The sequence below is a fragment of the Urocitellus parryii genome, chromosome 11 (assembly GCF_045843805.1).
Source record: "Urocitellus parryii isolate mUroPar1 chromosome 11, mUroPar1.hap1, whole genome shotgun sequence".
NCBI lineage: Eukaryota > Metazoa > Chordata > Mammalia > Rodentia > Sciuridae > Urocitellus > Urocitellus parryii.
Window position 1 is genome coordinate 31,070,220 of NC_135541.1, and position 27,901 is coordinate 31,098,120.

A 27,901-nucleotide genomic window follows, 5' to 3' on the forward strand; every position below is an offset into this window, starting at 1 on the left:
TTTGAAGGGCATTTGCTTGGTTTAAAGTTTTTCTGTTATCTTAAAATTAATAAAACTTTGATCCTACGTTTATTTTGAACTGAGAGCCATAAATTATGTAGTAAGCCCTGATTATATCTGAATGGTGGAAATACTATATGATGATGTATTGTTTTGTGTCTCTTTCCAATTCAGGATTCAGTGCCCTCATATCCACAGTATGAAACATTGTAGACGCTGGTACTAGTCACAAATTGGCGTGAGAAGCAATTGTAAAACATTCACCAGCACACTCTCTATAAGCCCACATTACATACATAAAATCATCATACACCTCCCTTCCCCCACTCCAGCGCCTGTAGCTTTAGATAGGATTCCAGAGTGGGAAGGAAGGTCTTTTTGCATAGCAGCTTATTATTTATTGATGACAAATAGAAAAAAAAAACAATTAGCTCAGCCTAGGCGTTATTTCAAAATCTAAATTCGGATCTTCCATGAGTGAAATACCACACCCCAGAACAGTGAAAGAAATTCGCCTAAAGCAAGATGCGCATCAGTGGATAAAGGGTTAGGAATCAAGAACGCGCGCCTGCCTCCTCTCCCCCCCGGCCCGAGCCGCCCCTCCCACCGCCCTTTCTCCTTCCCCGGGAAATGCAGGGCTGAGAGGCTACAGCCTGAGTGATGCTGGCCAGCTCTGGCTGGTGAAAGCGCACGACCTCCCGGTCCCTGGAGTCTGCTAGTGTGTCTGGCGTGCGCAGAGCGATGGAGGCCTCCTGGCTGGAAACGCGATGGGCGCGGCCTTTATACCTGGCGTTCGTGTTCTGCCTGGCCCTGGGACTCCTGCAGGCCATCAAACTCTACCTACGAAGGCAGCGACTGCTGCGGGACCTCCGCGCCTTCCCGGCGCCTCCCACCCACTGGTTCTACGGGCACCAGAAGGTAGATGGAAGGGAAGGGGTCATGGGCGGGTGCCAGAGACAGCCTGCGGACGGCGAGGCGTCTGCTGCTTTTCCTATCTCCAGACCCTCGGTCCTGCACGGACCCCCCAGCTCAGCCTTGACACTCAGCACCTTTTCATTAGTCTAGAGACTTCCAGCAGCCCCACAGGGAAAGGTCACTAGAGAAGAAACAGTGGGGGGTCGGGAGGGAGATTCTATGGATATATGTACCATATTATAAAATGCCTTCCACATATATTGTTTAAAATAGTATGTTATTATAAACAATACTTATTAATTGCATAAAATGTGCAACACTAAACACAATTGTTGGCACCCTACAGTCCATTCTAACCAAAGAAAATTAACTTTCTTTTCCCAAGATTCTTGTGAAGCAGGGAGCTATCCCAGCCAACCTCTCAAGAAATATGATTGATTGAAATCAATCAATCAAATAAAGAGGGAGACTGTTGCTTTTTGGTCTCTCCTGTTCTCTAAATCTGCTCCCAGTCCTGATTTTTTTTTTAAATTCAACCAATTTTGAGTGGCATTTGTGTGATAGATACTAGAATTACAAAAAACAAAATGGGTCCCTACCTTCAAGGGGCCCAAGTCAGGTACAGACTTAGGCCACCAAAAGAAATGAAAATACAAAGTAGAAAAAAAGTGGATGTGTAACCGATGTGAACCTGCATTATGTATATAGGGTAAAAATGGGAGTTCATAATCCGCTTGAATCAAATGTATGAAATACGATATGTCAAGAACTTTGTAATGTTTTGAACAACTAATTTTAAAAAAAGAAAGAAAATACAAAGTAGAGAGTGCTTCAGTGGAGGCTCATAGTCTTGGAGAATTCCTAGGAGAGGAAAGAATGTCTGTGAAGGGCTGTGCAGAATCTTAAAAGGATGGGTGGGGCATGTAGTGTTTTCATCTTCTAATGTCTTCTTCAGTTTCTTTCTTTGGTGTTCTATATTATTTTGGTTATGTGAATCCTATTTACTGCTGATCTAAATGGTCCAGGCTGATTTTGACCCTTTTCTACTACAGCTCCCTCCCCTATAGTATAGCTAACTTCCTCAGTTTCCCATGTGCTTAAATTTTCAATATCTGTTATGCTTTTTGTGGAAATAGCTTTAATAGGGCTATCACACACATCTCAGTATTTTCAAATATTAAAATATGCCAAATAATCTATCAAGCCAAATGCTTTTCTGGAGGTATTTCTCCCACAGCCCTCTCCTCCCCCTCCAATCCAGTTAGGCCTGGTACATAGCTGTTGTTCCAGGACCTCCTGTTGATGCTGTCCTGTGTCACATCTCATGTCTCCTGGACAGTATGGCTTCTTTTGTTTCCTATTTATTTCATCATTTTTATGGTTTGATTCTTGGGAATGAGTGAAGGATTTTTTGAGCTGTTAAATGGCCATAAACATTCTAATTTCAAACATGAATGGAATTAAGTTTGGCTAGGTATAGAATTCTTTAGAAATTATTTACTCTCAAGGCTGGCGTTGTAGCTCAGTGGCAGAGCGCATGCCTAGCATGTGTGAGGCACTGGGTTCTATCCACAGACCACTTGAAAGTAAAATAAAGGCATTGTGTCTATCTACAACTTAAAAAAAAAAAAAGAAAGAAAGAAAGAAAGAAATTGGTTATTCCCAAGCCAGGGGGGTGGCTCACACCTGTAATCCTAGCAGCTGCAGAGGATGAGGCAGAAGGATCATGAGTTCAAAGCCAACCTTAGCAACTTAGCAAGGCCCTAAGCAATCAACAAGACCCTGTCTCTAAATAAAATATAGAAAAGGGCTGGGGATGTGGCTTGGCCCCCTGGGTTCAATCCCTGGTACCAGAAGAAAAAAAGAAAAAAATTGTTTATTCTCAGAATTTTGAAGGCATTATTTCATTGTCTCTACCTTTCAAGATGACTATTGAAAATGCTAATAATTTTCTGATTAGTTTGTTTCAGGTTTTAATTGTATATGTTTAAGGTTAATAAAATGATGTTTTAATATATTTATCTGGATACGCATAAGAATAGTAAGGAGATTAATATAGTCAAACAAATTAGCATATCCATCATCTCATATAGTCACCTTCTCTCCTTTTCTTCCTCTTCTATCCCCTCCCAACTCCTTTTTCTTTTCCTTTAATTTTTTATTACTGCATTACAATCATATGTAATAGTGGGATTCATAGTGATATGTTTATACATGCCCGAAATTTGATCAATTTCATTCCATAGTACCTCCCTCTGCCTGATCCCTTTCTTCTACCCTAAGGGTCTTCCTCCTATTTTTATAAGATTTCCTCTCCACTCCAACCTCACCCCCTCCCCTTTTTTTTCCTCTCTCTCTAGCTTCCACATGTGAGGAAAAAAAAAAAAAAACATATGGCCCTTGACTTCCTGAGTCTGGCTTATTTTACTTAACATAATGTTCTCTAGTTCCTTCTTATAAGTGACATTATTTTATCTTACCTCATGGCTGAGTAACTCCATTGTGTATCTATATCATGTTCTTTATTCACTTGTCCATTGATGGACACTAAGGCTTCTTCCCTAACTTGGCTGTTGTGAATTGCAATGCTATAAATGTAAGTATGCAATTGTTGGTAGGACTGCAAATTAATACAACCACGCTGAAAAGCAGTATGGAGACTCCTCAAAAAACTAGGAATGGAACTACCATATAACCCAGCTATCCCAATTCTTAGTATTTAATCCAAAAGAACTAAAATCAGCATACTATAGTGATACAGCCACATCAATGTTTATAGCAACACAGTTCACAATAGCCAAATTATGGAACCTGTCCAGATGCTGTCAATAGACGAATGGATTAAGAAAATGTGATACACACACATACACACACGTTTTACTCAGCCATAAAAAAAGAATGAAATCATGGCATTTGCCAGTAAATGTATAGAATTAGAGAACATCATGCTAAGTGAAATAAGCCAGATTCAGAAAATCAAAGGTCAAATGTTTTCTTTCACATAGGGAAGCTAGAACACCATAAGGGGGAAAAGGAAGGATCAGCTATCATAAGGATATGGGGAAGATCAGTGGAGAAGAAGAAGGACATTGAGATGGAGGGAAGAAGGACTGGAAAGGAGAGGAAAAGCAGAATAAACTTAACAAAGTCATGCTCTGTGCATGTATAAATATACCACAGTGAATTTCAAGTATAGTATATATAAAAGTATATATATATATATAAATATATATATATATTAGATAGAAAGATAGAAAGCAAACAATCAAAAATAAATAAACAAGGAAAATAGAGAAAGGGAGGATGGGAGGGAAAGTGGGGGAAACAAGGATTGAACTGGAGTAAATCAAATACCATGCTTGTATGATTTTGTCAAAATGAACACAACTACCATGTATAACTATAATGCTCAAAAAAATTGGAATACATATGTACATATATGGTATCTATGTGCACTTATTTCTATGTGTAGCTATAGTATGCTACTTTAATTATTTTGGATAAATATCAAGCAGTGGAATAGCTGGGTCATATGGTGGGTCTATTTCTAGTCTTTTGAGGAGCCTCCATAATAATTTCCTTAGTGTACATATTAATTTACACTCCCACCAACAAAATGTAAGTGTTCTTTTTTGCCACTTCCTCACCAGCAATTATTATTATTGCAGTTCTAATGGAAGTGAGATGAAATTACAATAAAGTTTCGAAGATGTCAAGCATTTTTTCAGATATTTCTTGTCCATTGTTATTTCTGATTTTTGAGGAATATGTTTCCTTCATTTGTCTATTAACTGGATTACTTGGTTTTTTTCAGGAGGTGTTAGATTTTTTGAATTCTTTATATATTCTAGATATTTATCCCCTGTCAGAAGAATAACTGACAAAGATTTTCTCCCATTCTATAGTTTCTCTCTTCACACACTTATTTCTTTTGCTGTACAGAAGCTTTTCAGATTGATGCCATAACATTTGTTAGTCCTTGGTATTATTTCCTGAGTTTTGCAGTCCTGTTAAGGAAGTTATTGAGACAGGACAAGTCCAGCCAGTTCTCTAATTTCCTTTACTTTATTTTTTCTTTTTCTTCTTTTCTTCCCTGCAGTTTCTTCAGGAAGATAAAATGGAGAAGCTTGAGGAGACTGTTGAAAAGTATCCTTGTGCCTTCCCTTGTTGGGTTGGGCCCTTTCAGGCATTTTTCTTTATCTATGACCCAGACTATGCAAAGACATTTCTGAGCAGAACAGGTAAGACAAGGGGCAAATCTCAAGGACCTAATCCTCCTAGGAGTGAGATGGACATGACCCACAAGCAGGAACTGAAGCAGAGATTAGTACTGGGTCTTTAAAAAAAAACAAAAAAACAAGGGATTTTATTCATGAGGGAAAACCATGATTAGGACACAAGCCAGCAGGTGGTCACAGCCTCATAATACTGAGTGTCCACCTGCAGGGTAGGGGGAAGGACGAAGGGAATACACCCAGAAACCCCATTCCACTCCTAGAGACCCAGACACACTCCCAAGTGACTCAAATGACAGATGGGGACAACAATTAGATGGAATAGTGGCCAGAATGAGGACCTGTGAGACCTGTGGAATGTGGCAGGTGCAGAACCCCTATCCATTCAGAAATCTCTTGGACCCCATTTGTGTTCGTCTTCAAGGACGTCTTGAAGGTCATGTGCAAGTCTCTTCAAGGCAGCTTCTAGTTGCTTGCCATATACCCCGAGGCCCCAGCCATGGGGCTCCCCAGGAAAGGCTGCTGCTGGGACACTCTCCTGGGTACTCTCTGGAAGGTTCCCACAGGCCTGGCTCTGAATGGAGAAGCTTCTGGGGCTTCTTGGGCTGGGGAAGTGGGCGTCTTTGGCAGATGGGCATGTACAAGACAAGCCAGACCAGGAGGGGCTTGCCCAGGTTGGGCTTGCCCAGGTTGAGTGTGCCCAGCATGAACACGAGGGCTTCGAGGGCCGGTAGGGGTAGAATTCAAAGCGGTGACAGCCTGGTTCCCAGTACCGGTATGAACACTGCTGTACCCTAAACCAATTCTTCACGTGTTGCTCCTCTAGGCCAAGGTGGGAGGCCAGGGGCACCAGGGCACCCAGGGATGGAAAGGGGTCCTCAGGAAGTGTGCTTCTAGCTCTTCTTTCTGCTGCTTGCTGGGGATTAAAATAGGCCAATCCAGGGCCTATGGGCCCAGTATACTGCGAAGGCTTTGGATATTAGCCTTGGCAGCAGAGGCTCCATTCAGAGGAAAGGGAGTACTGGGTCTTTATGATCCCCTGGAGCAAGTGTGGAGAGGGGACAGGACTCTGACCAAGTGAACTCCTTATGTCCTTCTCGGTCCCTAGTCTAGTTCCCAACTCCAGAGTCCTTTAAAGCTGAGCTGTCATTACCAGACTGGCCTTTGCCCCTCTCATTTTTGTGACTTCCCTTTCATCAATACTCCCCACTCTCATCTGTCCTGAACATAAGCCTCCAGGGGAAGTCAGAAGTATCCCTGCCTCTGTAGGCTCAATACATAATTCTGGACCTATATCTTTCCGTTACCAGCCCAACCTCCTGATTATGATCCAATTTTTTTTAACCTTTATGTATGTACTCAGCTATGTTCTTTTGGGGGCCATGAATCAGCTGCCTCCTCTACCCACCCCTTTTCAAGGCCTCCACCGTGAATTATGCATAGCACAGAATTAACATGGCCAGTGTTTGCTCTGTCAACTTTGCAAAACAAGTGTCTCATATTCTAATCTGTTCTTCATATTCCTCATCCTTAGTAAAACCTCATAAAAGAAAAGAGCCTTTCCCTGAAAGTCTCCAGGTTTCCCATCCCCCTCCTCTGATTTGTCTCAAGTTCAACTCTTAAGAAACTCCATGTCAGTGTCACAAGAGCAACAGGGGGCGTTCGTGTCTCACTCTATGGTGACTGCTGGTGTGTCTCATATTTAATATACCTTTCACAAAGGATATATGTTGTGCTACTCTAGTTCTGGAAATGTGGCAATCCTCTGGCAACCACTGTTTCTGTTGGTAGAAGTGAAAATGAGGGAAGAATCTGGGTTTGGGTATCTATGTGTCTCCCGGGACTTGCTATTCTCTGACACTGAACCAAGACCTGTGTTTCCCCCTCCTCCCAGGGCTCCCATTTGCTCCTTGTGAACACAAGCAAATGGAAAAAAAAAAAAAACTTCACTAACTGGTAATGAGTGAATGAGTGCTCCCCTCTAATGCTGTCTTTTGTTTGTTTCCTCTGCTTGACTCTGCAGACCCCAAGTCCCAGTACCCATACAGGTTCATGACTCCGTGTCTTGGTATGTATGTGCCAACCTGTACCCGCTTTCCCACTAAGTCCCCTTTGCATGGTAGAGCATTTCAGAGACTCAAATCTGACCTCAAAAGTATCAAGAGTGAGGTTGATATATACTGGGAGTTATCTAGGGGAAGGTCACAGGGGAACTTGAAGGTCAACTCAGAACTTTCTGGAAAGCCTTCTTATCCATTTCTCTCCTCCAAGTCCCATTTTCAAGGCATCATAGGGATGAACCTGTCTCCTCAATTTCTTTTTTGTTTTAATAGAGACATCACATTTTTATTGTTTGTTTTAGCCAACGTTCATTGACTATGTGCATTCCAAGAACTGTTTTAAGCACTTCATATTAATAAAGCTTTTTTAATCCATGACATTGCTAATATGAATGAAGCAACTGAAAATGATATAATATATTCCAAACAAGACATAAATTTAAACTAAATCAGAATATCTATATTTTGTTTTTGTGTATCTAACCTACATTACCTTCTCTTTCATTAAAATTGTAGCTTCACCATTCCTACTCTGAGAGACTCCTTTGGTCTCTCTTGCTTCCTTGGATTTTTTTTTCTTTTTTTTTTGTAGTTCTCTTATTTTCATATGCAAATCAATAAATTTTATTCTGAAGTACAGTTTGGCAATATTCTATGAGCAGATAAATTAAGCTGTTTAGTCATATAATCGATGCGTGTGCTAGACCAGGAAAGAATTAAATGAAAGAATCTAGGCTTTGAATCCAGATCCCCTTAGATTTGAATCCTGCCCCCCATACCAGTAGACTAATTGAATGTGATTTTAAGGAAGTGATTTAATCTCTCTATGCCTTAGTTTCCTCATCTTTGAAAATGAGGATAAGAATCACTGTTATAGCTGTTATGAGACAAATTAATGTGTATTTCTAGCACTTTATGTAATGCCCAACATTGTACCAGAGCCAGACCATGCATCATGAGCCTGGCATATTTTAAGCACTCAATGAATAGTGTCATTCAGACTTTCAGGTCCTTTTAAAAATAAATCCTTAATGAACACTCTGGCAATAGATTATGGTGAGGTATTGGCCTTGATAAGTGTTTACATGGGTGTCATTCATAGACCAGGGCTCAAGAGGGTGGTATCTGGGAATAGAGTTCCTAGTGAATTTGTATTTCACTCATTTATGAATTGGTTTACAGTGGAAAGGAGATGGATATTTGTTGTGTTTCTACTGTGAGCTAGGGCAGGACTAGGTTTTGTATCTTATTATACATCTCCATAGAATCTGCATGACACAGTAAGATTGGTATTTATTATCAAAATTTATTATTGAAAAAAAATAAGCCTCAGAAAGTTTAATCAACTTCCTCAATTACTACATAGTGATTTTAGTATTACCACTCTCATTTCATCAGACTTTGAAACTTATCAGACTTTGAAACTCAGGATGTTAAATTCATCCATCCCAGATATAAGCAACAATACTCACTACCATCTTAACCTCTGAGCCCTTCTTTGATATTCCACTATTTCACTCCATGCTATTCTTTATCTTTCCTTTTTCTCTGATCTAATAAGTGTCATGGATTTATGTCTTTTATTTCTCAAGGAAAAGGACTCTTGAATCTAGATGGGCCCAAGTGGTTCCAGCATCGTCGACTACTGACTCCTGGATTCCATTGTGATATCCTGAAAACATATGTCGATATGATGGCCCATTCTGTGAACATGATGTTGGTAAGTAGGGTGGGGAAGTGAAGCTCTGTTGCATTGCAAGGGGCTTCTAACTGGAATTGTATTAGGCATACATTTCATGGATAGTGAAAATCAAAAGTCAATTTCTGAAATTAATCCATGTATAAGTACCCACTGAAAAATAGATGTTTGTGTAAGCTTTTGCTATTTTCTTTGGGTGATTAAAATAATGATGAAAAGATCTAGTCTTCTGACTTAGATATATTCTGAGATTCTATAGCAATACACCAAGTACCAAGTAGTGATATTCATGCAGTAAGTGCTGTAGGTGACAAGTAAGAAAGCCAAGACCAGCTATGGCAGCTTCTGATTCCAGAGAGACTAAAATTTACCATGAAATATAAATTAGATGTGTGTATATGTAGATAATATGATTGAGAAAGTTTTAGATGGAGCTGGTCAGCATGAACAAAGGTTTGTAGGTTGGAATGGATTTGTATGAGGGCCATAAAGAACTAAGCAGAGGATTAAATGTCTTCATTGAAATCCAGATATGAAGTTCCCCTTGTAGATAGTGAAGGATCACTATGAGATGATCTACACCCCAAAGGAGGAGGTCTTTGCAGAGGAGCATTCCTGGGATCGTTTCTGATTTATAGTTAGCTGTGCCCAAGCTCTACTTTTAAAAAGCTTTTAATTTTTAAATTGTATTTCTTTTAATTGGATGAATAATTCATTAATACAGTTTCATCGTAAATACTTCAAACACCAAAAAGCCAAATTCCCTTCACCATCATCTCCAAAATCATTTCTGTTCCCAAGGAATCACTGTTTCCTATTCCTCTACTGACTTCTCAGCCAAGTTCACAGAATCCCATTTAACCCCTGCCTGGATGGTGGTGAAGTCATTGGTGAGGTCATGAGGCAGAGATCCAGAGACTACCAGGGACAGAGTTAGAGAGGGAAGAGGGCACCCTCTTCCAACTCTGGTGCTGCTCAGCAACCAACACAATTTCAACCTCCATTTCTAGGAGCTATTTCTGCTTTTCCTGTTTCTCAGTCCATTTCCAGGAGTTCCTCTCATACTTCCTCTCCCTGCAGAACGGTTCCAGAGTGCACTGAACTTCAAAGACTGCTCATGCTCTCATCTCTTCTAAACGTAACATTTGTGCTCATTGTGCACACTGTATACATGTGTTGAAATATCACATTGAGCCCCATTAATAGATTCAACTAATGGAAATTAATTAAAATATTTTTTAAAGTAGCTAATTCAGATGCAAGCTAAACTGACTAAACAATTGACACTTTGGTATAAGGTTTTCAAACTCTACCTTTTATTCAGACTCCTAGTCCTTGGGAACTAGCTTAGCACTTGTAGATGCTCAACAAATGCAGGTTGACTTGAGCTTAAACATTTTCATTTATTTGCATTTTTCACAAAGAAAATTTATATTGACAATTACATTTACAACTGGGGACTCTGTGCCAGTTCAGGAAAGTCAGGCAAAGCATTTCAAGCCATGTGAATAGGTCTCTTTGTGGGGGGAATTCAGGTGGGCACAGGTTGCACCTGGCTGGGAGCCAGTTCCCTGCAACTACTCCACTGCCCAGTTTCTCTCTAGCCCAGTTTCTGAATATAAAATGTTTTTGAAAATGTTGCAAGTATCTTTTAAGTACCGTTAAGGTGGTTGAGAGTAGTGGCAGGGTGTCTAGCAAGTTGGGAACTGAAAGTGAAGGAATGAAACCCTTTGTACTTATGGGGCCTGCACTAGCGATGCCTATTCTACAGAACTCTGATCCATGTGGAAATAGTAATACCTGAAGGACCATTTACCAGATATGCAATTTATTACATGTTTTTTTATCACTCAGCTAGATGCATATTTTTCTTCTTCAAGCCCAATATAAGCACATGGCTCATTTGCTTTCTTAACTTTGGTTCCTGAGGGGTCAAAATTGTGTCTCTTATGTTATAAGGGCAAGGTCAGGGAGGAGACTGCAAATGAAGGCATTTTGATGATAGTAATGATGTTGATCTTGACCTCCTCTGCCAGGATAAGTGGGAGAAGATTTGCAGCACTCAGGACACAGCTGTGGAGGTTTTTGAACACATCAACTTGATGGCCCTGGACATAATCATGAAATGTGCTTTCAGCCAAGAGACCAACTGCCAGATAAATGGGTCAGTGACAAGAGAGCAAAACAGATATTTGTTCATCATTATCTAAGTCAATTATTGACACAGTGTCCTAACTTTATTTTCTAGCTCCCTTGATCCTTATGTAAAAGCAACGGTTGAACTCGGCAAAATTATATTTTATCGCATGTACAATTTCTGGCACCACCATGACGTAATTTTCAAATTCAGCCCTAATGGCCACCTCTTCCAAGAGTTAAGCAAAGTGCTACATCAACACACAGGTAAATACATGGGTATTTCTTGGATTTGATTTGCCCAAGTCCATATATCATCATTAATTGTATTGTGGCTATCAAGAGGGATAAGCCTCAGTGTGAACAGAAAAAAATTATTGTTCTTAATGGAGCTTTTATATGGACAATGCTCAAATTAAATACAATTTGAGTCCTTTAGAAGAGTTTGCTACATCCATAGTAGTAATTAGTCTTCTCAGGACTTCTCATTATGTTATGCAATTTTTATTTTGTACAGTTATTAATACAAACATAATAAGTGGACTCTTAAGATTTCGAAACATATAGAACATATAGGTTTTGTGCAGTTATTGCAGTAATAATTATAAGTTAAAAGTACTCATGCAATGTAGGAATGGATGGGAGAAAGAGTAGACATGGAAATGCACCAAAAGAAGCTTGATTAAAAAATATGTTTATGTTAGCAAAGTGTAAACTCAAAAATTAAAATAGAATAAATTTTTAAGCAATTCAACATTACTTTTCATAAGTATCATAATAGAGAATACTCACCCGGAAGTCTATCCTTCATGAACTCCATCATTAACTAGCAGCATGACTTTGGACAGTTACTGCTTTGTTTCAAAGTCATCTGAAAAATGGTGATTTAAAAATAAACCTATCTCATAGGTTTCTGGTGATGATGAGTGTGCTAATACATGTAAAAGGTTTAGGATGGTACCTGGCACTGGATAAATATTAAATATAAAGTATAGTTACAATATCTTTGCCCCCAGGAAACTTTCAAGACTCACCAATACATGCATATTCACACTTACATATACACATAGATACTATAAGGAGAACATTCAGTGAAGCAGGTTAGAAACAATTTAAGATACAAGTGGGCATTACATCTTTATAGTAATAGTCCTCAAATGTTTTTGCATCATGGATCACAGAAAATATTAACTTTTATATGGTTCATTGGAGTAAACAGGAGTGGATTTGAGGACAACTACGTATGACTTTGATGATTCTTTACATTTTCATTATGTATAATTATGATGAAAAAACAAAATCAAAAGTATTAGAGAAAATATTAAGTGTCCAGGTTGTTGAAAACTTTAAAAACAAAACATTTTCAGTTGTGCATGCCATAGTCCCAGTAACTTGGGATGCTGACGCAAGAGGATTGCAAGTTCAAGGCAGTCTCAGCAACTTATGGAGGTGCTGAGAACTCTGTGAGACCCTGTCTCTAAATAAAATACAAAATAGGGCTGGGGTGTGGCTTAGTGGTTGAGTGCCCCAAGTTCAATCCCTGGTACCTCCAAAAAAATTTTTTTAAATAACCTTCTGGGGATTTTAATTGTGTGTATGTTGAATCTAAAAATCAAGTAGGGAAGAAGTGACATCTTGACAATATTGAGTCTTCCTATCTATATACATACATGGAATATTTTTTCATTTATCTAGATAAATTTTATTTTTTTCTTCAGGTTTTTAAAGCATTCCTCATAATGGATTTGCACATCTTTTGTTACATTTATACGAAGTATTATGTTTTTCAGAACTAATGTACATAATATTCTGTTTTTAATTTCAAATGCCAAATGTTTGTTGGTAGTATATAAAAAATCACTTCTATTTATTAACTTCATATCCTACAACCTTGTCATAATTACTTACTAGTTTCAGGTGTTTTTTTGTTGAATCTTGGAGATTTTTCTACTATCATAACATCTGTGGATAATCATAGTTCTGTTTATTCTTTCCTAATCTGTATACTTTATATTACTTTGTCTTATTGTATCAGCAAGGATTTCCAGTAAGATGTTGAATAGGAGTGGTGAGAGAAGACCTCATTGCTTTATTCCTGACTTTATTGAAAATATCAAGTTTCTCATCATTATCTGTGATGAACACTTAGGGGTTTTGTAGATATTCTTTGTCAAGGTGAGGAAGTTTTCCTTCTGTTCCCAATTTGCTGGGATTTCTTTTAAACATGAATAAGTGTTAAATTTTGACAAATGGCTTTTCTGTATTTACTGATTAATTGTACTCTTTCTTCTTTACGCTGTTAATCAATAAGTTACATTGATTGATTTTCAAATATTGAACCAGCCTTGCCCACCTGGAGTAAATACCACTTTTTTTTTTTTAATATTTATTTATTTATTTTTTAGTTCTCGGCGGACACAACATCTTTGTTGGTATGTGGTGCTGAGGATCGAACCCGGGCCGCACGCATGCCAGGCGAGCGCGCTACGGCTTGAGCCACATCCCCAGCCCCTAAATACCACTTTTGTTGAATTTTTGCATCTATGTTCATGAGAGATATCAGTCTGTGGTTTTCTTGTAATATCTCTGTCTTATTTAGGTATGAAGGTAATGCTGGCTTCATAAAATGAGTTAAAGTATTCTACTTCTATTTTATGGAAGACACTGTATAGAATTCATTTGATTTCTTCCTTAAATGTTTGGTAAAGTTCACTAGTGAGATTATCTGGGCCTGTTTTTTTTTTTTTCCTGTTCTGGAAGGTTCTTAATGATTGATTTAATTTCTTTCGTGGATACAGAACTCTTTTAATCTGTCTCTCATGTGAGTTTTTTGAAGATTTTATCTTTCAAGGATTTAGTCCATTTCATCTGGGTTGTTTCTTTATTGGGTGAAGTATTCCACATATGTCAATTAGATTCAGTTGATAGATGGTATTGTTGGTTTTAACTGTGTGCTTCCTGATTTTTCTACACTGGATTTATAATAGAGAGACAGTGAAGTATCCAAATATTCTATCAGTTTTTGCCTCTTGTATTTGGATGCTTGTTGTTATGCATACACATTAAGGATTTTTGATGTGCTCTTAGAGAATTAACCTCGTTATCATTATAAAATACCTTCTTTATCTGTTGCCTTTCCTTGCTCTGAAGTTTATTCTGCCTGGAATGAATATAAATACTCCAGCCTTCGTTTGCTTATTTATTATGGTTTACCTTTCTTCATTTCTTTACTTTTAATCTGTAGGTATCTTTATATTTAAGGTAAGTTTCTTATAGACAACATGCTGTGTCTCATTTTTATGTACTCTGACAGTCCATCTTTCAATTGGTACATTTAGATCACTGGTGCTTAAAAGAGATAAATGATATATATAGTTGGATTAGTAGCTACCAGATTGATTACTGCTTTCTACTCACTGTTTTTGTTCTTTGGTCTTCCATTCTTTTCCTACCTTTTATGGGATTTTAATAAAGTTCTTTTTTTTACATTTATTTATTTTTTTAATGTGGTGCTGAGGATCAAACCCAGTGCCCCAAACATGCCAAGTAAGCTCCCTACCACTGAGCCACAACCCCAGCCCACCTTATGTAGTTTTTAATTCAGTGTTTTCTATGACTCAATTTTTTTCCACTCTGTCAGCATATCAATCATACATCTTGCTTTTGTCAGTGGCCATACATATCTACAGTTAATCCAAGTCTACTTTCCAGTAACACTACACTACTTCACTGGTAGTGCAAGCACTTTCTGGCTGAGTATTCCCGATTTCTCCCTCCTGTCCCTCTATAGCATTACTTGCCATTTATTCCACTTATCTGGAAAATATAATCATTAAGTATATTGTTGCTGAAATTACTTGAGACAAACTGTAATCTGTTAGCTCAGTTAAAAATAGGAAAATCAAAAGACCTACATTTTACCTTCACTTATCCCCTAACGCTCCTTTCTTTGTGCAGATCTGAACTTCTGGTCTGTATCATTTTCCTTCTTGCTGAAGAACTTCTTTTTAACATTTCTTACAAAATATTTCTACTGTAACAAATTTACTCAATTTTATATGTCTTAGAAAGTTCTCCTTAATTTTTAAAGATGATTTCTCTGGGTACAAAATTCTAGGTTAATGGGATTTTTTTTTTCTTTCAACACTTCAAACATTTCACTACACTTTCTTTTTGCTTGCCTAGTTTCTAACAAGAAGTCCAATGTGATTCTTATGCTTGGTCCTCTATAAATAAGGTGTTTTTCCTGTGTTTTCTTTAATGATTTCCTGTATGTTTTGTGCAGTTTGAATATGCTGTGCATATGTGTATTTTTATATCATCCTATATGGCATTCTCTGAGTTCCTTGAATCTGTGATTTGGTGTTATTAATTTTGGAAAGTTCTCAGTCATTTATTGCTTCAAATATTTCTGTTTCTTTCCTCCTTCTCCGTGTGTGTGTGTGTGTGTGTGTGTGTGTGTGTGTGTAAAGGTAGGTAGCACCTTCATATTTTTATCCATTTCTTCTATGAAAGTAAATTGTTTTTCTGTTTCTATTTCAGTCGATTTTGTTACATTACTTTCCATTTTATTTGAGTTTTAAAATATATGTGAGTAGCAGGAAATAGTCAATTGTAACTCAAAAATATTTCTGCAAATAAAAGTTATTTTCCTATTATGCTGGAGGCCTTTGACTTAAACATATGCAGGCAGATTTACCTTTGTGCTGCCTGATGGGAGTTGTAATTATAGATTATTTAGGTAATAAAAGAGTTGGTTCTGATGGGCATGAGACAAAATGGCCTAGTAGAAGAACCCTTTGAGGAATTTGGCAAGTCACAAGAGTGAAGGCAACAAAGGGGAAACTATTCCAAGGAGAGAAAGAAGAGAAACTCCAGGAATCAATAAATGAGTAACAGAAAGCCTAAAATGCATAGAAACAGAGGAAAGGCAACTCTGAGTAAAGTACAAAGCATTTTACAACCTCAGCCCTGACTCCCCAGCTGAGGGAGGTGAACCCAACCCTGCAAGCCCAAGGTAAAAGGTCTGTTACTTGAAGTATATATCTTCTTATCGATTGTCTTGTGATATCATGACTTTTAGTACTAAAAAATGAATCTTGTTTTAATAAGTTTTGTTCAAATTCTACTTTGTCCAATATCAAGATTACAACCCTGCTTCCTTGTCATTTCTGATTGTCTGGTATAATCTCACCTATCCTTTTATATTTAGCCATTCAGAATTACTTTAGGTATGTTTCTTCTATGCAGCACATAGTTGCATTTTATTTTATGAGCCAGTTTTAAAATCTTTTTATTTCAGTAAGCAAATCATTCTCATTCTCATTCATTGAAATGATTGTTATACATGGTCACAGTGCTGTCATATAATTATGTTATCATTACTGTGTGTATTATGGTATAATTACTGTATTTACTTATTAAAGTTGTCATAACAAATGATCACAAACTAGAACAGATGTTTAGAACAGACTTTTTCTCTATCACAGTTCTGGAGGCTACAACTACAAAGTATTGGCAGGGCCATGTTTCCTTGGGAAGGCTCTAGAGAAGGCTCTTGCCTTCTCCTTCTACCTCCTAGTGTCTGCTGATGATCCTTGGCATTCCTCAGCTTGCAAATGCATCACTATTATTTCTGCCTGTCTTCAAATGGTTGATTTCTCTCTGTTTCCAAATTCCTCTCTTCTTTTAATAATACAAGTCATTGAGGTAGGTCCTACTCTAATCCAATACAACTTTATCATAACTTGATTGCTTCCACAAAGACTATATTTTTGAAATAAGGCCTCCTTCACAGCTCTTAGTAGATATGAATTTGGGGGAGACATTATTCAATCCACTATATAGTTTCTTTATACAGCATGTCATCTTTGGTCTTTTTAAATATATTGCCTTTGATATTTAAGTTGTTTATATTTTTTAATTTTTTATTTGTTCTTTTTAGATACCCAGGACAGAAGAGAATATTTTGACATATTATACATACATGGAGTATAAAGATGTTTATGTTTTTGTTCTGAGGCTACCATAGTATTTATTTCCTTTGTAGAATCCTTAGTCTCCTACTTTTCTTTATTTAACCTTTTACTGTTCTAAGAGGTCTAGCTTGCCAGTTTTTGTATTGTGGTAAAATGTATATAATTTAGCATTTGCCATCTTAACCTTTTGCAAGTGTACACTTCAGTGACTTCAAGTATATTGACATAGTTGAGCAACCAACTGCTCTTTTAATGAAGTGGTCATCTCTGTAGATTCCTCAGAATGGGTTCATGAGCACAGCATTCCCTGAGTTCTTCCATGTTTAAAACAAGTTTTTTCCTATAGCCTTGATACTGTAAGGACAGTTTGTCTACATATAAAATATTTATCTCATACTTTGTTTCCTTGAGTTTCTTGGAAATGTTCTACTATTGTCTTGATTTCTTTACTGTTTGTCTCAAGTTTGAGCTAGCCCAATTTTCTCTTCCCTAAAACTCATTTAATCTTTTTGTCAGAAGTCTCTGAGGATTTTTTTTCCTCTGTCTTTAATGTCAAATATTTTTATGTTCCATATGTTTTTGTGGTTTTCCTTTTGGTCCCTTCAAACAAGCATGTGTTGGAGGTGGGGGGTTTTTTGTTTATTCTTGGTCATTTTTCCATTGTTTTGCCTATCTTCTATTTCATCGGATAATTTTCATGAAGATGATATTTCAGAGGAAAAAAAGAATGATTGATCATTTGAATCTAAATTTGAAATTATCTTAATTATATTGCTTGCCTACTGATATAAACTATGTCTTTGGTTTGTTGTATTTTACTTTGGAACTTTGATCAAAAGTTGTCCATTTGATGGAAAAATAAATCATCTGTGAAAATTAAATCAACTTAAATGTAATGTACCCAGTCTGGTCTCTGAAAAGCCAGCAAAATCTGAAGTTATTCATGGGCCCTGACTTACTTTATAATTTACTTGACTTTGATTGACTTTGCTGCCACTTTGGTAATGGGGAGATATTATTCTACCCAGAAAAGGTAATCCAGGACAGAAAAAAAACCCTCAAGGCTGGAATGAAGCAGGATAACACTCAAAAGACAAAGTACCAGGATTTCCTGGATATTATCATTTCTGCCCAGGTAAATCTTCCAAATATCTTAGCCTAATTAATCATCCAGTTAACTATGTGTGTAGGTGGATAAGAGGGGATGGGGTGGGGAAAAAAGCAAAGCTGATCCAATAAATTTAACAGTACTTTGAATTGAGAGGTTGGCTCCATGAAGGTTGGGGTAAGGATAGAATTCTGCAACTGTCACTAGACATAGTCATTGAAGACTAAATTATGTATTTGACAGGATTGGGGATTATATAGGTATATGGAGTTTAAAGGGAATCAAAGGAAAATGGGTCACATGAGTAAGCATGTAAAAAGAGAAGGAGTTGGCACTGGAAAGTCTGGTTAGATCTGGGAGTCTGAAGAGAATTCCTTGGGTCTGATGAGTGGAAAGCACTTTGCAGTCTGCTTTTCCTATCTAATGTTGGTTCTCCTTTATGCTCTGAATGAGATGTCACTCATAGAATATATTTGTTGAACTGAATTAAAATTGAAACTTTTTTATATCTCTAAGTTTTCCCCTAGAGCCATTAATTTTAATTGGGTCTCCAAAGATCTGTAAACTCGCATCTCATTAAAACATCTCTACTGTACATTCTAGGCTGAAAATGAAGACAGCTTCTCCAATGCTGACCTGCGGTCCGAGGTGAACACGTTCATGTTGGCTGGGCATGACACCTCGGCCGTGAGCCTCTCCTGGCTCCTCTACTGCCTGGCTCTGAACCCTGAGCATCAGGAGAGATGCCGGGAAGAGATCAGGAGCATCCTAGGGGACGGATCTTCCATCACCTGGTAAGATCTACCTCTCTAATCATTTCATTCTAGTTCTCTCCCTGGGATTCTGGGGTATTTTTGCCCTGGTTCCTTAATAATGACAGTGACTCATGATATGTGCATGTGGAAGCAGAAGAGGTAGGCTGTTTCTCTGTTCTTTCTCAAGAAAGCCCCAAGTAAGTGCCTTGTCTTTTGCAAAAGTTCATTCATCCAGAAATTGTCATTGCTTTTCTATTCAGTGGTGTATAAAATGACCCATTTCTTTCTTTCACCTAATCTCTGGCACATTGGAAATGAGGACCTGACCGGAGGCTAGCATTTAGAGTTTGAATGGTTGGGCCCAAGTGGAACTCCTGAGAGAGCTGAATGAACAGCTGCATCATTTAAGGCTCATTGTGGACACTCTCAACCATCCCCTTGTCATCAGTTTCATTCCTCGAGGTGACTTTGGACTTTGAACCTGGTATTCAGTAGGGAGATGTGATGTGGGCTCTGCCCTCAGCGAGCTCACTGTCTAATGCGGACACAGACCTCCATGGGACAAATTGAAATATAGCGTGATAAGGACAATGATAGAGATATGTGCTAGCCACCAGAAAGACTTAGAAGACAGGCACCTAGCCTGGCATGGGGGCTCAAAGTGATTTCCTTAGAATGAGTAGAAGTTAACCACATGGAACACTTCAACTCTACTTTGCTAGGTTTAAGCGTATCTTGTTATTAATAAAGTCCATCTTATGGATTTGCTCCTCAAATATGCTGTTTGCAAAGAAACAACATGTTTCTGACATAAATCACACCCTTCATCCTGCCTGGTGAAAAGGAGCAGAAAGATAGAAATTCTAAGGGTCACTGAGCCACATGACTAGGAAAACAAATATTGTATTTCATATGAGAAGATTAGCTCAATTGAAATATTTGTAAAGCAAAATTTGAAGTTATAAAGGTATAGCAGAGCTATCATTTTATAAGGAATTATAATGATTTCTTAACACAAATTAAAAGCTTAATTTATATAGCATAAAATACAAAATTGGGCAGTCATTTTTATTTTTTGCCGGGGGTGGGGTGGGGTGGGGTGGGGATTGAACTAGGGGGCACTCAACCTCTGAGCACATCCCCAGCCTTATTTTTTGTGTTTTATTAAGAGACAGGGTCTCGCTGAGTTGCTTAGTGCCTCACTTTTGCTGAAGCTGGCTTTGAACTCACCTTCCTCCTGGCTCATCCTCCCAAGCTACTGGGATTACAGACATGCACCACCTCATCCAGCTCATTTTTATTTTTAACTGACAAATATGCTTGTGATGTTTTGATACTTGTATAACTTGTGGGATAACTAAATCAATCAGTGGGTATATCTATTAACTTACATACTTATTTTTGGTGATGAGACATTTCAAACCTATCCACTTAGCAGTTTTCAAGTATACAACAAATTGTATGTTGTACTTGCAATGCTACCATAGAATTGCATGATGTGCAATGTATCTCCTGAATTTATTTCTCCTATCTAACCAAAGTTTTGTATCCTTTGACTAGTATCTCCTAGTCCTCAGACCCCTGAAGCACCATTCTACTCTCTGCTTCTAGGAATTCAACTTCTTCAGATTCCTCACGTGATTGAGATCATATGGTCTTTGTCTTTCTGTGCCTGTTTTATTTCACTTAGCATAATGTCCTCCAAGTTTTTCCATGTTTTTGCAAATGATAACATTTCCTTCTTTTTTAATATACTTTTAGTTGTAGATGACACAATACATTTATTTTGTTTTCATGTAGTGCTAAGGATTGAACCCAATGCCTTCCACATGCAAGGCAAGCACTCTACCACTGAGCTACAACCCCAGCCCAAGATTTCCTTCTTTTTAAGAGCTAGATGGTTTCCTGTTGTGTATGTATGCCACATTTTCTCTATCCATTCATCTGATGATGGACACTTAGGTTGACTCCATATCTGGGTTATTGTGAATAATGCTGCAATGAAGATGGGAATGCAAATGTCTCTTTGACATACTGATTTTGCTTCCTTTTGATATATATCTGGAAATGATATTTTTGGATCATATGGTCATTCTATTTGCAATTTTTAATGGAACTTTCATACTTCTTCCTATAGGACTGCATTAATTTTCATCGCCACTGATAGTGTACAAATGTTCCCTTTTCTCCACATCCCCACCAATGTTTATCTTTCTTTTTTATTTTATTATAGCCATTCTAACATGGTTAGGTGATATCTCATTGTGGTTTTAATTTGCATTTCTCTGATGATTAGTGATGGTGAACATGTTTTTTGTATGCCTGTGGCCATTTGTATATCTTTGAGAAATAGTGTATTCAGGTTCTTTGCCCATTTTTAATTGGATTATTTGTTTTCTTGAGACTGAATTGTGTCAGTTATTATACATTTTGGATATTATTCCCTTATCATATATATGGTTTGTAAATCTTGTCTCCCAGTTTTTAGGCTGTCTCTTCACCTTGTTGATTGTTTCCTTTGTTATGCATAAGCTTTTTGGTTGATGCAAACTCATTTGTCTGATTTTGCTTTTGTTGTCTGTGTTTAGAAAACTATATGTTAAAAAAAATGCTGTCAAGACATGTCAAGAAGCTTCTCCCTTTTGTTTTTTTAGTAGTCTTATAGTTTCAGATTTTAAATTTAAGTCTTTAATCCATTTTGAGTTGATTTTTTTATATGGGGTGAGATAAAGTTCTAATTTTATTCTTCTGCATGTGCACATCTGGTTTTCTCAATACCATTTCTGCCATTTCTCCACAGTGTGTTCCTGGCATCTTTGCTGAAGAATAGTTATCCATAAATATGTGGATATATTTCTGGGCTCTTTAACCTGTTCTGTTGGTTTTTGAGAAGGTGCCATGCTGTTTTGATTAGTAAACTTTATGGCGGTCATCAGATAAGGTAGTACTTTTCACAAAGCACTTTTACCTGTGAATGGCTGTGGGAACTTCCTATTCTCCTATCCTGCTGAGTAATCATTCTTTATTTATTCATTGATGTGATAACAGTGAATATCACTTTCCAACATGCCTTAGATATTTTAACCTTCACTAGGGTAAATACCTACACAACTAAAATATCACCCTTTCTCATTCTTGTTTGGCCTAAATGGGAAAAGAGTAAGTAACTCTCTGCTGGCTGAGAAAACAAAGTCTAGATGATCTGTTAATTGTCATTTATTTTAATGAGACAAAGGGCAAAAATATTACAAAGAACAAAATGTCTTTTTTTACTGTCACATGTATTTATAGTAATGACATTGGGATGTGGTATTCTGAGAATTTATATTTCCTCTAAACAGGTGCTGCAATCATTCTGCAAAAAGCAATTTCTGGGAAAGCTGGATAGTTGTCCAAGTTTTTCCATTTGGCTCCTTGTCAGACCATTTCTATGTTGGATTAAAATTCTTTCCTATTTTTTTTTTTGCACCATGATTGAGGTGGGCAAATTTTTAATTCTTAATTATATAAAGTGCCAGTGTAAGAATTATTTTTTTTATCCTTAAGGAAAGAGTTCAAAACTAAAATTTCATATTACCAAATGGACAAATTCTGCATTCACAGTAAGTAATAAGAAAAGAAAATACGGGCTGGGGTTGTAGCTCAGTAGCAGAGTGCTTGCTTAGCATGTGTGAGGCACAGGGTTTGATTTTCAGCACCATATATAAATAAATAAAATAAAGGTCCATTGACAACTAAAAATATACTTTAAAAAAGAAAAGAAAATACAAATACAATAAAGTGAATAGACTAAATATATATGCAGTTATTACTTTTGAACCAAACTGACTAACTAGAATGCAAATTAAAAATACAACTTTATTCTTCTGCTGACACTTCAGACTTGCTCTATTGAGCAAGTTCTTTCATCTCCAGGACAGAATCCTGAGATCACATAGAGGTCTCATCCATTTAAATCACAAGAGTAGTCTCATGTCCATGATTGAACTGTCCAGCCCCATATAATAGTGAGACCTTCAAATGCTCATCCTCTTGGAGCATCTCCCTCCATCCCAGTTTGGCACTTCTTTGGGCCTGGAAGCCAACAGAGAGTGAGGACTTTTTTGCTGTCTTGTCCTTATTGATCAGCTCCTCCCCTACCTGGAAGCTGCTCTTTCTGACTCTTCCAGGAATGATTGGGGCTGGGGAGAAAAGAAGGGGAAAAGGTCTGTAACTACCGTGATCTGTTCAGGGGGGTTGGTGGATATTTAATGCTTCCCTTTCTCTCACATCTGTGGGTCTCTTGGAGACTCCATGATTCCCAGGGAATTCTGGTCCTGGGCAGAGCCTTTCTCCAGCTGAATCTGGAGCTCTCTCTCCCTCCCTCTGCTCGGTTTGTTGGTCCATAGGACACATTGGCACATTTCTACTGTGCAGCTGCTCTCCCCTGCCTCTCTGTCCATTCTGAGCCTCTCTTATCAGTCCTGTGGTGCTCCCCAAACTCCAGGGGGCACTCGTCAGACACTAGTTGCCCTAGTGAAGCTTCCCTTTGTGTGTTGGAGATGGGCCAGCACCCTCTTCCATTCTCCATGGCACTCCAGTATTCCAACAATTCTCTTTAAAGGATTTTTTTTTTCTCTATTAAACTTCTCTAGCCTTTTCTCCTCATTCCTTAGTTATTCCTTATACATTCTTGCCAGGGTAAGAAGAATTACTCTTTTTTTTTTTATCCTAAGCTTAGGGAAAATGTTCAAAACTAAAACTAGAATTTCACATTACCAAATGGCCAATATGATGAGCTAAGGGTTGCAAAATTGGTTTTCAGAAATCTCCTTGGCAAGCCTTTTGCTGTTAGATGAACACCTCATTATATAATGAGGGTATGTGGCCCCTCTTTTTTTTCCTCTACCTCTGGGACCTCACCTGATCCTGAGGTGGAAAGTCCCATTTTAATGATCTTATACATAAACCTTTGACAAATAACTTTAACCTGAGAGTAGTGTGTATTCGGAACAAACAAAAGATAGGAAAATATCATTATTTACAACCAGATCTGAAGTCTGAGACCCTTCCCTCCCTCCCTCGTCCTCACAGGGACCAGCTGGGTGAGATGTCATACACCACAATGTGCATCAAGGAGATGTTCCGATTGATTCCTCCAGTCCCGTCCATTTCCAGAGAACTCAGCAAGCCCCTTACCTTCCCAGATGGACGCTCCTTGCCTGCAGGTCTTTGTATTCTTTTCCTAAGCAGTTCCTAGAGACCATGGGATCTTGGGGACCACAATGACAATGATTGGTGGGTTTCTACCCTCAGGGCCTCTGGCTTATGGTTAGGCATCTATCAATAGCTCAGAGGATAATTCCTTGATCAGATTTCAGTTTCAGTGACTCTCCCAAGGCACGCAGCCAGTTACTGCAAAGCTAAGCTCATAACCTACATTTCCAGAATCCAGCCCAGGCTTTCTCCCATTGTAAGGTGTTGTTTCTAAGATAATATTTGTTAGGGCTGAATTTGAGACCCAGATGAGACTTCATGGGAGATGAGCATCATTATCTTATTCTGAGAGACCCAGAGGGATTTACTTTTTGCCTCATCATCATAATATCACCCTAAGTTTGAAACACTTAATATACATAGGGCCTTTAAACATTTTCTCATTTTCACCCCTTGGAATTTGACTTCTACAGTGTTTTACAGTTTTTTTAAAAAAAATTAAAATACTTTTGATGTCACCAATAACCTGGGAGAACCCCAATGTACAGACGAGATTAACTGATATAAGCAAAGCTAAAATTCATGCAGAGGCCCCATACTCCAAGCTTAGACTTCTGGGCCGGGCATATAAGATGCAGTGGGATCACCAAGACATTCTTTCACTGTCTGCTTTAGTGCCCCACTAACTGCCTTAGGAAGCTAGTCAACGGGATTGCTTGTGGAAAACACCGACAACCTGTCCTGTAACTTGTTTGATAGATCCAGAATTAATTTACCAGAATTATTTCTAGTAACAAAATAAGTCTCAAATTCTCCTTTGTCTTTTTTATCCCCAAACTATATGAATATTTGCCAAAATTCCCCATTTTCCATGTCTGAACTGCATCAACAAAAATTGGCCACTGGATCTGCATGATACAATTATAGTTCTGTTCTTAACATACCCAAGTTGTTGCTAGTGGGTGCAACATATTTCATTTACAGACATTTAAGTAATTTCCAAATGTGGAAAAAAACATAAGCATAGTTTAGCACTTTGATATGACACCAAGAGCTCTCTAGAATAAAATCATGAATTAAGTAAATCATTGCCCTGAAAACTAGGGTATAAATCCAAGTCTCCTCTTCCCCTGTGTCCCTCTCTGGTGGCATCAGCTCTGCCACACAGCTCTGCCAGGAGCTAGCTCTCCTCCCAGAATAAAAGTCTTTCAGAGGAACAGTATAGCAGTAGTCCAGTTTGTTCTTTCTCCTGTATTCTTCTTTATGTCCCTCCTGCCTCAGGAATCACCGTGGTTCTCAGTATCTGGGGTCTTCATCACAATCCTGCTGTCTGGAAAAGCCCAAAGGTATGACTCTCTTCCAACAGACATTCTTCAGAGTACAAACGCTACCCAATTTATTGGGGGGCAGCTGAGCATGAACATGGCTCTACAGTTTAAGCAAATAGCTGAAAGCAATCAAAAAATAGACATAAAACTCCAAAATGAATAGAACTTGACCACTAATGGGAACTTACCGTCTTTCCCCACTCCTGCTTTACCTTTGCTTTGAATGAACAGATTGACATAATGTCACACAGACTGCTCTAAATTGCTGCAATTTCTATTTTAGCCATTTCCCTGTAAAGCTCCACCAAGCATTTATTTAGATATCTCCAAGACTGAGGCCTGACAATAGAGTTATTCAGGAAACTCCGTCTCTCTTTTGCGGGACGGAACAATAGAGATCCTAGCAGAAAATCAATGACACGCTCAAGTTGGGTGATTTGAATGTGTTGTAAGGAACTATTATGAGGATGTGGGCAGGGTTTAGGAAAAGCACATTAGAACAGACATCTGCCAGAAGTGTTTATCTCTTCTAGGCCTGATGATACCCAGGAGGGAGGGTTACAGAACCTGGAGAGAATGAACTTCAAGGGGAAAGGCCATCAGATAGGAGCTGTGGTAGAGATGCAGCCAAGCTGAGGCAGCAGGCAGAGAGGAGCCAGGGAGTAAATACAGGGAACTCCATCCTCCCACTCTCCAGAGCCGTTATCAGTGTCTATTATTGTCCAAACCCAATGGAAAACCACGTGTGTCAGCTTCCTGGGGCCCAGAATAGTCTGGGAAATAGAGAGAGAGAAAGAGGATCTAGACAGGCAAAGAAGAGATGTGTTGCAGCATTGAGTTCCTTGATTCAATATTTTTGAAACTCAAGTACTCAAGTACCAGTCCTATCTTTACATATGCCAGCAGGGTTTCAGCTCTAACCTGGTCTACCTGTCCTGGTAATTAATAACTATGGAATTATGTGGCTTTGACTTCTACATGAGTGCACTCTCACTTCCAAAGTAAGAATAATGCCACTTGTCATATTTTTGCTTCCCCTTTACTCTGACTGGCAGACAAGTCAATTAGTAGCCAAAGTCTGCAGGTCTAGAGGTGTATTGTGAGGGAAGCAGCTCCTAGCCTACACTGAGCTACTGCACACTTGAACGTGGCTAATCAGGATTGAGATATGTACTTTAAAGACGTAGTACAAAAACAATGTGAAGTATTTCCTTAATAATTATTTATACTAATTATATTTTGGAACAATAGAATTTGGGGGTTAAATAAATTCTACTCTAAAGAGTAATTTCATCTTTTTAAAAGGTGCCTACCAAGGCATTTTAAATTGCATATGAGGTTTACATTGTTTCTGTTGAGCAGTATGTGGTAACTTTAAGAAATATGTTAATATTGTTTTGGGGATGGTTGTGGGGTTGTCTTCTTATTGCAGATCTTTGACCCATTGAGATTTACAAAGGAGAATTCTGATCAGAGACACCCTTATGCCTTCTTACCATTCTCATCTGGACCAAGGTGAGGACAATATGAAGTTGCTGAAAATATACAAAAATGTTCAGTTAGGAGTCACTTCCTTTAGACCCTCAGGTCTATAAATTCTTCCATGGAACCTCATTGTCTCATAAGGCAGATCTTGGTTTAAAAAAAAAAAAACAACTCTGAAAGGATCAGTGAGTTTCACAAAGGATATCACGATTATCTTCACATCTTATGTAGCCATGCCTCAGAAAGAGATCATACAATGTAAACTATTGCTCATGGACTCCATGGAGTCCATCATCAATGCAGAAGAAACAGGTAATTCCAACTGCCATCTTATGTAGGGAGGACATCATGTTGGAGCCTCCCATCCATCTTCTTACAGGGAACAACATAAGGCTAGAGTCCAAGTTTCAGTGACATTTAATGTGAAAATGTTACTTTGCTATAAACTTTAGACTTGTGATTCTAGAAATTTATTAGAGTCAGGAGGAATATCATTGCTCCAAGCACTACTTTCTCTTCCTCTGTGTCTTCAGGAACTGCATCGGGGAGCAGTTTGCCATGCTGGAGTTAAAGGTGGCCATTGCCTTGATTCTGCTCCACTTCAAAGTGACTCCAGACCTCACCAGGCCTCCTGTCTTCTCAAACCACATTATCCTCAAACCCAAGCATGGAATCCATTTGCACCTGAAGAAATTCCCTGAGTGCTAGATCCACAAGTACAATGACTTAATATACTTTGTTTTTAAGTCACATTTACAGTTAATGGTTCAAGCAAATAGAGAGGAATCAACATGCGGTAAGAGGGTTGGAGATAGATGGATTAAGGGATATCTGTAGAGCTGCACATTCCCTAAGGACATTTCCAGGTAACTCCTAACACTGTTTGTTTGTGTGATTCCAACTATCATTAATACTATATACCAAGCACTTTGCTAAGTGACTTCCAAACATATTCTGTTGTTTTTTTAAAAAGTTTTTAGAATTACATGATAGATGAATATATAAA

At 38.2% G+C, this 27,901-nt stretch overlaps 1 protein-coding gene across 2 annotated transcripts; it reads left to right on the top strand.

The window, feature by feature from the left end:
* Positions 1-711: 711 nt before the first annotated feature.
* On the top strand, positions 712-27,901 carry Cyp4x1 (cytochrome P450 family 4 subfamily X member 1). Of its 2 annotated transcripts, XM_026410671.2 has the most exons (12): positions 712-918; positions 5,015-5,156; positions 7,174-7,218; positions 8,803-8,930; positions 10,946-11,073; positions 11,158-11,312; positions 18,052-18,158; positions 18,735-18,925; positions 23,960-24,093; positions 25,364-25,428; positions 26,843-26,925; positions 27,429-27,901. In XM_026410671.2, the coding sequence occupies exons 1-12, from the start codon at positions 742-744 to the stop codon at positions 27,601-27,603; spliced, it is 1,530 nt and encodes a 509-aa protein (XP_026266456.2). In that variant the 5' UTR covers positions 712-741; the 3' UTR covers positions 27,604-27,901. The 2 variants fall into 2 exon arrangements, with proteins under 2 accessions (XP_026266456.2, XP_026266457.2); XM_026410672.2 differs by lacking the exon at positions 7,174-7,218 and having other exon boundaries at positions 906-918.